General features: G+C 37.1%; 1 protein-coding gene and 1 pseudogene across 1 annotated transcript; one reads left to right on the top strand and one right to left on the bottom strand.

The window, feature by feature from the left end:
* Window positions 1–303: 303 nt before the first annotated feature.
* Window positions 304–690, bottom strand: LOC123950817 (60S ribosomal protein L31-like). Its single transcript, XM_046019308.1, has one exon. It carries the CDS (start codon window positions 688–690, stop codon window positions 304–306), a length of 387 nt encoding a protein of 128 aa, XP_045875264.1.
* Window positions 691–7546: 6856 nt separating this feature from the next.
* On the top strand, window positions 7547–9475 carry LOC123950765 (annotated as a pseudogene).
* Window positions 9476–10028: the final 553 nt, after the last annotated feature.

The following is a 10028-nucleotide window of genomic DNA, read 5'->3' as shown; positions in this document are numbered from 1 at the left end:
TGTGATAAGCACTGGGTGCTATATGCAACCAATGAACCACTGAATACTACCATATGTTGGCTAACTGAATTTACATTTTTTTTAAAGAAAGCTACATTCAAAAAGAAAAAAAGGAATTGTTGATTTTTCAGTTCCTTCAGCATTTTACTTATTAGGACAGAGTGAGAACCTTAATTCCTTACCTTTCACCTGGATTTTATGTCACTCAATGACAACCTGAATTTGCCTGTCTTTCATGGAATGGTTATTTTCTTGTATCAAGGTATTTTATATCAATTGGAAAGCACTTTTTTTTTTGCAATTTCATACCTTTATTTGGCAATCATCCACATTAACTGTCAGCAGATTTTTGAAAGTGGTGACAGGTACATAAGTAACCAATGTATAGAGTTTGTTTGCTGAATCTTCATCCTTGTTACATTTTCTGGACAACCACACATGGACACAGTACAGAACATTCCTAATTCCTTTGGCCAAAACAGCTTTGTTGAGCCTGGTGTCAGTGCACACCTCTGTAGCTCCCATATCCTTCATGGCAAATTTCCAGATCTCTTTGAGGGCCCAAGGGGCACACTTCTTGAAACCCATTCCATGGATGCACTTGTAACTGTTGCTGGCGCATTCTCTGATCACTAACTCATTGAGGACAGAATGGCCCTTCTTCTCACCTCCCTTCTTTGTGGAAGCCATTATGTTGGACTCTGGCTCGAAAGCTGGAAAGCATTTTTATTCTCTGTCATGATCTACTTCTTGTTTTTAAATATAAAATCTCCATCTTGCAGCCAAATAGATCTATTAAATCCAGGAACTCCAAAAAAACATGCCTTACCAGTGTGCCCATGGGAAGGACTCTGATGTCAGAGTCTAACAGCCCAGAATTGGCTTGTCTCTTCATCTGAGTTTCTTTGGACTGAGATGTGGCAGTCAGTACAACGACAGACAGCCCTTAATGTTGGTATGATCTTCTGCCATGGTGAAGTTACTATCTATGTTATCTATCAGAATCAAATATTCTATCTGGTTACAGTATACAATGCAGTTCTGTTCTCTTTTTTTCCCCAATGGGTTTTTGTTCTATTTTTACATACGTAAAACCAAAGAAGAAGAAAAACAAACAAGAAACGCAGCCGGTTTGGGGGGGGGGGGTTGGATTTTTGCAAAAGTAATATCAAACTCTAAATTAATCTATGGGCAAGATAAGAAAGCTTATCAAGTCTAACCATACACAAAATGAGGAGAAAAAATTTTTAAAGGTGTATGTCTGGGGACATTTGTATCAACTGTTGTTGCATCTTTCTGCAAACCTAGGGTCATTCACTGCAGTCAGACACACACCAATTTTTAAGTGTAAGGAAGAAAACACAGTGATATGTAAAAAACAAAACAAAATAAAACAAAACAAAACAAAAACTAGAAAATGATTGGATTCAAGAGATCAGAAGAACAGCCCTGATCTTTTTAGTATTGGGTATGTGATACTGTACAGGACTCTCATCCTTGGGTGGGGGGCCTCGGTTCCTATCTGTGAAACAAGAGTCTGCTTAGATTACTCTTAAATTAGTCCCTGGGTAGGTCTCAATGGCAGAATCAAGAACACTAGCACATGAAACTACATTCAGTAGGACAGTAGGGACAACCCTAGACTGGATCCAGAAGGACTGGAAACACCATTATCAAGTGTGTGAGATCCAAGTGTAGGGGAAAGAATGAATCGGAGCCAAACGGAAGTACTAACTCCCCAATCTAAAATCTTGGTATGAACTATATGAAGAAAATGTATAATAGTATGTAGAAACAGAGAAGATCAGAGAGAGTTTGGAAAGCAGATTACAAAAATGAAGTAGCTGTTCAAAACATACTGAGGCCATAAAGGAAAGAACAAGGTGGCAAGAGCCTCTTTCTGTTGGAAACATGGCAGTTAGTTCAGCAGGATAGAAAGGGACTGGTCCTTGGCTGGGTTTCTTTTTTTTTTTTTTTTTTTTTTTTTTCATTTATTTATTTATTTATTTATTTATTTATTTTTAATTTTTTTTTTCCCCCTTTTATTAATTTTTTCCGCGTAACAGTATTCATTCTTTTTGCACAACACCCAGTGCTCCATGCAAAACGTGCCCTCCCCATCACCCACCACCTGTTCCCCCAACCTCCCACCCCTGACCCTTCAAAACCCTCAGGTTGTTTTTCAGAGTCCATAGTCTCTTATGGTTCGCCTCCCCTCCCCAATGTCCATAGCCCGCTCCCCCTCTCCCAATCCCACCTCCCCCCAGCAACCCCCAGTTTGTTTTGTGAGATTAAGAGTCATTTATGGTTTGTCTCCCTCCCAATCCCATCTTGTTTCATTTATTCTTCTCCTATCCCCCTCCCCCCCCCCCCCCTTAAAGGAAAAGATCTAAAAAGTTCATGGCTCTAAGTGCATGGAAGACTTAACAGAAATAATTTCAGGATAATATGTGATTTTTAAAATTATCTGGCCATAATCTCTATCATCATCATGATTCATCCTCCCACTGATGTCCACTCACTGATCTTATGCCATGAAAAATTACTGTACAACCATTTCCCTTCCCTTCTCTCTTGTGTAGTTTCTCTCCCCCATACTATCCCTATACCCCCTATTAATTAGTTTTCAAATCTTCTTTTTAAGGATTGCTTTATAGGATTGGTTATAGTAATTGGATTTCTTTGGTAGCCTGTAGATTTTACCAATTTAGGAGTGACATTTTTTTTAAGAACACCTAGTAAAGTTAGAATTAGTGGACTTTTTTTATTATTAATTTTATAGACTTGCTTTTAGGGAAAAACTGGCCAGGTTGTTTTGTTACAAAGGCAAATTTGGATTATGACTAAAATATTAAAACAGTGACACTAATAGCTTGCAAGTGGCTACTGAAGTGTAAACACAATTGCCAAATGGTCCTTTATTTTCTCTAACCGTACCCGGTGGCTCATCTCAAACAGACCCTTTTAAAAGTCACACCAAGGACAATCACAATTGTTTTCTCCCTGACTTTTATGGACATAAGAATAAATGAGACTATCACAAACAGATAAACACACATATACAATTTGAGGCCACTAAAAATGTATTATGTTAATAGTAGGTTTTCTTGGACTTGGATTTAAGACCTATGATAAGAAAGGTCATTCGTATAAATACTTGAGAGGACTGGAAGTACTCTGAAGATTTACATTTAGTGATCTCTATTCCTGCTATCTAATGCTGTGTAACAAACCACCCCGAAAGTTGTAAAATATCTGTAACACGTATTTTCTCTAAAATCTGCAATTTGGGTGGGGCTTAGTTAGGATAGTTAACCTTTGCTCCACTTGGTATCATCTAGATAGAAAATGGAGGCTGGAAGCATCTCATGGCTCACTCACTCACAAGTATTGTGGTTCATTCTGGCTGCTGGCTAGGAGTTTCAGTTCCTTTCTACCTGGGCCTCTCCATAAAGTCTTTGTGTGAGCTACTTTGGGTTTTCTCACAGCACACTGTCGTGTTTGAAGGTTGAGCATCCAAAGAAAAAACAAGATAGACAGAAGCCTTTTGTGATTTGGCATCACAATTTAGGCACCATCATTTCTGCCACATAGTGCTGAACTGTTTATCAAGTCGGTTACGAAAGTCCACTAGGGTTTAAGGCCAGAGTACATAGACCTTGCTTCTAAATGGAGGAATGCCAATGTCACATTATAGGAAGACCATGTAGAGTATATAAGAAGCCATAATTGGATAATACAATCTGTCACAGCACCTATGCAGAAAAGTGCTTCTGCGTCTAAATAGGACATTAGTTCTCAACTACTATATATCAAACATGGAAACGATTACCCCGTCAGCTTCTCATTACCAGTCATTCAGTTTCTAGTCTTTAGGAATCAAATGGATTTTAGGAGAGGATGATGCATTCGCTCCCTGAGGACATACATTCACCTTCCCTTTACCATCCTAGAATAGTTGTTCTGCTTTGAGCTCAGAGAAGAAAATTACTGCCTGTTCCCCACCAAGCCTTCTTCAACCCCACACTCTTTCCCAATGTTCATCAGAAAGGATAATGCTGTCGGGCAAAAGAGAGTGCCATGATACAGCATCCTGCCCAAGGTTATATACTCCAAGCTCTGTCCCTTCTGGTGTTAATACCCCCAAAGTGAAGAAGAACATTTCAGTTCAAGAAAAGTCTCTCTTGAATTTAACAAGGCAAAAGAAATATTTATTCTAAATGGGAATTTAAATTTCATGTTTTTAAAAATTATTTCAATCTTTTTTCATAGGTTTATGGGCCAGACTAAAAAGTTCTGTAGTCCATAAAATCCTTCAAGGTAGCTTTAATTTCCAACAACATCCTTGGTCCGAAGAAGTGAAAACTACCACCTTTTCAAATTTGTGATTTAGCTTGGTCACTAGTCCTCTCATTTGAACATTCCTATAAAAGCAAACTCAGGAATCAAGATACTAATTTTTTTCTTGAAACAGATGAGAAACAATTGTTGAATCTAGGAACCTGAATCTAACTCTATTTCTAAGGTCCCAATTCCAAACTCAATTTCTAAATACCTATGTTCAACTGTGCTATGGGTTCAATACCAACTAGAATGTCAGGGGATCTTATTCATTTTAGAAAAATTGGAATTTCCCCCTATCTAAGAAAACAAGGCTACTAAATAAGACTCAAATCATTCTTACAAGATAACATATTTGAAAAGTTAATTATCAGTAAAACATAAACATATGCGTTCAACATGTTTTCCTGTGTTCCCCCAAATACCTGAAGATAAAGGTTTAGAAAGGAAGGAATGTGGGTAGGGGAAGAACTTGTTGCTGAGTATACTTATAGGGGACAAGACCAAAAGCCACCACAAAAAGACTGATATAGAACTATCTAAGCACAAATGTGAGTCCTCTTATATAGTTCTATCTTCACTACATGTTCCCCACTTTAAAAAGAAAATGACAGGCGCCTGGGTGGCTCAGTGGGTTAAGCCTCTGCCTTCGGCTCAGGTTGTGATCCCAGGGTCCTGGGATCGAGGCCCGCATCAGGCTCTCTGCTGGGCAGGGAGCCTGTTTTGCCCTCTCTTTCTGCCTGCCTCTCTGCCTGCTTGTGATCTTTCTCTCTCTCTCTCTCTCTCTCTCTGTCAAATAAATAAAAAAATAAAATCTTAAAAGGAAAATGACATTGCACTCGTTCCACTTACATATTCCAGACACTGTAAGCCTTCACCTTGCATAGAAGAGTATCTGTTCAGTATCAAGAGAAATGCAAAATTCTGCCTTTCCCCCCGAATTGAGGGCAATTTTTAATTAAGATACAAATGAACTAGCAAGAAATCTGTCCCTTCCCCAGAGCAAAGCTGAACTGGATGAAGTGGCAGGTTATCTCATTTATGTGATGACATCATGCATAGGCATCCAGTCATATTGATTCTTCCTCTGGAGCCCCTCTGGGACATCTCAAGTGAAAGGAATATGCTCAATGGAAAAGTCTCCCATCTATTTCCCACATAATTTGGACACAGTCTAATGTTAAAGAATAACACATAAGAGTTTAATATTCTTGATATGAATAGTAGTGATTTAATTTATGCAATTCAGTTGAGTTGAAATACTATTATAGTCATTTTCCCTCTCTGGTTTCATAATTATTCATGGTATATATTTTCTGCAGACAGATTTAAGATCCATGATTAAATAAGTACACTTCTCTTGTTATTCAATTATTTTGGTCAAAGTACCAATTAGAAATGGTATAGTTACTAGAAAACAGACCAATATAAAGTGATTTAAGTAATGGAGAAGCTAATTTCTCTTTTCTACAAGATAAATCTAGAAACAAGAAGTTGAAGCAAATAATCAGTTTCATTTGAGACCTGAGTTACACTATCTTTAGCCCATGTCTTCTTTCTTCATGATCCAAGACGCTTGGTTATCTATCATTTTCAATAATTTTAAGTTCTCAAGGGTAAGAATTATTTATTTCCTTTTTTAGTCATAGCACCTAGCATATATTGGCTCTAAGCAATTTTTGTTGAATGATTAAATGGATAAAAGGAAAAATGAACAAATGAGTGAAAAACAAATGGAGGACAAGTCTAGTGAGAATACATTTAAATATACAATTACTATACAGGCAGCAGTACATTTATTGCTCAGTGTTTCATTCATGAAGGTATATATTACATACACCAGGGCATATCTTATGGGGAGAAGTGATTTTTTTAAAAAGATTTTATTTATTTATTTGAGAGACAGAGAACACAAAAAGGGAAGGGAGAGAGAGAGAAGAAGAAGCAGTCTCCGTGCCCTATCCCAGAAACCTGAGATCATGACCTGAGCCAAAGCAGACATTTAACTGACTGAGCCACCCAAGCACCCTGAGAAGTGATATTTAAACTGGATATTGAAAAAAAATTTTTTAATTAAAAAAATAAACTGGATATTGAGTGATGTGCAAAATCTGGAGAAAAAATAAAATCGTATCTTGCTTTGAGGAACATGGGATTTGGAGTCAAAAGATCGGCTTCCAGCCCTCCCTAACTTAATCATTTACTAGATGTGTAATTTTGGCCAGGTAAGGGAAATGCTCCGAGCCTCTACCCTCATCTATACAATGGAGATAATAATAGCTACTTTATAAACTCTTATAAGGTTTTCTATATTCTTTCAACTCTTCTTTTTTAAATGTACACCATCCCATTTTATTGCATGTTGTATATTAATTTTTCTATTAATGTATACATTCTTAGAAATGTACCATTCCTGTTCATCATTCTTATGATGGTTAATTTTATGTGTCAACTGCATGGGACCATGGGGTGCCCAGATTAAACATTATCTGGGTGTGTCTTCAAATGAGATTAGCATCAGAATTAGAAGTAGGTTGAATCAGAAGTAGATTGCCTTCCTCAATATAGGTAAGTATCATCCAGTCCACTGAGGGCAGGAATAGAACAAGATGCAGACAAAAAAGGGAACTGTCTTCTTCCTACCTGTCTGTTGAGCTAGAACACTGGTACTCTCCTGCCCTTGGACTGGGATTAACACCACTGGCTCACCTAGTTCTCAGGCCTTTGGACTTGGACTAGAAATAAACAGATTGAGGGACTGCTCAGATTCCATAATCACACTATCTCTCTATCTATCTACCCATCTATCTATCTACAGATATATCTCATTTTGTTGCACTTTGCATTATTGTGTTTCATAGATATTCCATCGCAAATTGAAGGTTTATAGCAACACTGTATGGAACAAGTCTATCAGCACCATTTTTCCAACAGTATTTGCTCATTTCATGTCTCTTTATCAAATTTTGGTAATTCTCCCAATATTTCAAACTTTTTCATTACTATTGTGTCTGTTATGGTGATCTGTGATCAGCAATCTTTCCTGTTACTGTTGAAATTGTTCTGGGGTGCCAACAACTGCCTATGTAAGACAGCGAACTTAACTCCACTGACTGGCTATTCCCCCATCCCTCTCCCTTTCCTCGGACCTCCCTAGGCCCTGAAACACAATAATATTGAAATCAGGCCAATTAATCACCCCACAATGACCTCTAACTGTTCAAGTGGAAGGAAGAGTCACATATCTTTCACTTTAAATCAAAAGGTAGAAATGATTAAGCTTAGCAAGGAACACATGTTGAAAGCCGAGATAGGCCAAAAACTACATCTCTTCCACAGTTAACCAAGTTGTAAATGCAAAGGAAAAGTTCTTAGAGGAAATTAAAAGTGCTACACCAGTGAACACACTAATGATCAGAAAGTGGAATGGAGGGCGCCTGGGTGGCTCAGTGGGTTAAGCCGCTGCCTTCGGCTCAGGTCATGATCTCGGGGTCCTGGGATCGAGTCCCACATCGGGCTCTCTGCTCGGCAGGGAACCTGCTTCCCTCTCTCTCTCTCTACCTGCCTCTCTATCTACTTGTGATCTCTCTCTGTCAAATAAATAAATAAAATCTTAAAAAAAAAAAAGAAAGAAAGTGGAATGGACTTTATTATTAATGTGGAGAAAGTTCTGATGAGGGAGCAAACCAACCACAGTATTCCCTTAAGACAAAAATGAACCCACAGTAAGGCCCTAATTCTCTTCAATTCTATCAAGACTAAGAGGTAAGGGAGCTGTAGAAAAAAAGTCTGAAGCTAACAAAGATAAGATCATGAAGTCTAAGGAAAGAAGCCTTCTCCACCATATAAATGTGCAAGGTGAAGCTACAAGTACTGATACAGAAGCTGCAACAAGTACTCCAGAAGATCCAGCCAAGATAATTAACGAAGGTGGCTACACTAAATGACAGATTGTCAATGCATACAAAACAACCCCCTATAGGGAAAAGATGCCATTTAGAACTGCCATAGCTAGAGAAATGTCGAGCTTTGATGCTTCAAAGAACAGTCTGACACTCTTGATAGGGGTTAATGCAGCTGGTGACTTGAAGTGGAAGCCAGTGCTCACTGACCATTCTGAAAATCCTAAAATCCTTAAGAATTATGCTAATTCTATTCTGCCTGTGCTCTATAAATGGAACAGTAAAGCCTGGACAACAGTAAGCCTATTAATAACATTGTTTACTGAATATTTTAAGCCCACTTTTGAGACCTAGTGTTCAAAGAAAGATTCCTTTCAAAACAATATGGCTTACTGACAACATACCTGGTCACCCAAGAGCTCTGATGGAGATATACCACAGATTAATGTTGTTTTCATGCTTACAAACACAACATCTATTCTCCAGACCACTGATTAAGGAGTCATTACAACTTTCAAGTCTTAATATTTAAGAAATACATTTTGTAAGGCTATAGCTGCCATTTTTAGTAATTCCTCTGATGGATCTGGGCAAAGTAAATGGAAAACCTTCTGGAAAGAATTTATCATTCAAGATGCCATTAAGAACATTTGTGATTCATGGGAAGGGGTTAAAATATCACCATAAGGAAGAGTTTGGAAGAAGGTGGTTCCAAACCTTCATGGATGACTCAGTGGAGAAAGTGACTGGAAATGAGATGGCATCATCAAGAGAACCAGAATTAGAAGTGGAGCCTTATGATGTCACTAAATTGCTGCAATCTCATGATAAAGTTTTCATGGATAAGGAGTTGCTTCTTACTGATGAGCAAAGAAAGCGGTTTCTTGAGATGAATTTTACTCCTGGTGAAGATTGCTGAAATGACAATAAAGGATTTAAAATATTACATAAACTTGGTTGATTAAGCAGCTGCTGGGTTTGAAAGGATTGACTACAGTTTTTAAATAAGTTCTACTGTGGGTAAAATGATATCAAACAGCATTGCATGCTACAGAGAAATCTTTCATGAGAGGAAGAGTCAGTTAATGTAGCAAACTTCACTGTTGTCTTATATGAAGAAATTGCCACAGCCACTCCAACCTTCAGCAGCCCCCACTCTGATCAGTCAGCAGCCATCAATATTGAGGCAAGACCCTCCACCAGCAAAAAGATTACTCATTATAATTTGCTAAAAGTTCAGATTATGGTTTGCATTTTTAAGCAAAAAAAAAATTTTTAATTAAGATATACATATTGAATTTTTAGACATTGTGATTGAATACTTAATAGATTATGGTATAGTATAAACATAACTTTATATGCATTGGGAAACCAAAAAAATCATTTGACTCACTTTATTGCAATATTGGCTTTATTGCAGTGGTATGGAACCAAATTTGCAGTATCTCCAACATCCGTCTGCATGTATATATATTTTATATATATGTTATATATGTTACACATTACATATATACATCATTATATATATAATATATATATAATTTATATATATTATATATTTATATATTAAATAGATACATTTTATATATGTGTTATATATTATATATACACAGTATACACCTATTATATATTTTTACATTATATATATTACATATATATACACACATACATACATATACAGAAAAACAAAAATGGTGCAAAAGTAATACACATTCAATATAAACTGTACATACTCTGAATTTTGAATTTTGATCTTTTCCCAGACTAGCAATGCTGGGCAGTAGC

The sequence above is a fragment of the Meles meles genome, chromosome 1 (genome assembly GCF_922984935.1).
Source record: "Meles meles chromosome 1, mMelMel3.1 paternal haplotype, whole genome shotgun sequence".
Classification (NCBI taxonomy): Eukaryota; Metazoa; Chordata; class Mammalia; order Carnivora; family Mustelidae; genus Meles; species Meles meles.
The sequence above is the reverse complement of the archived record's forward strand: the minus strand, read 5'-3'. Positions and strand labels throughout refer to the sequence as shown.

Bases quoted from the DNA above. Each gene is read 5' to 3' on its own strand.
- LOC123950817 (XM_046019308.1), bottom strand. From the start codon at position 690: ATGGCTTCCACAAAGAAGGGAGGTGAGAAGAAGGGCCATTCTGTCCTC.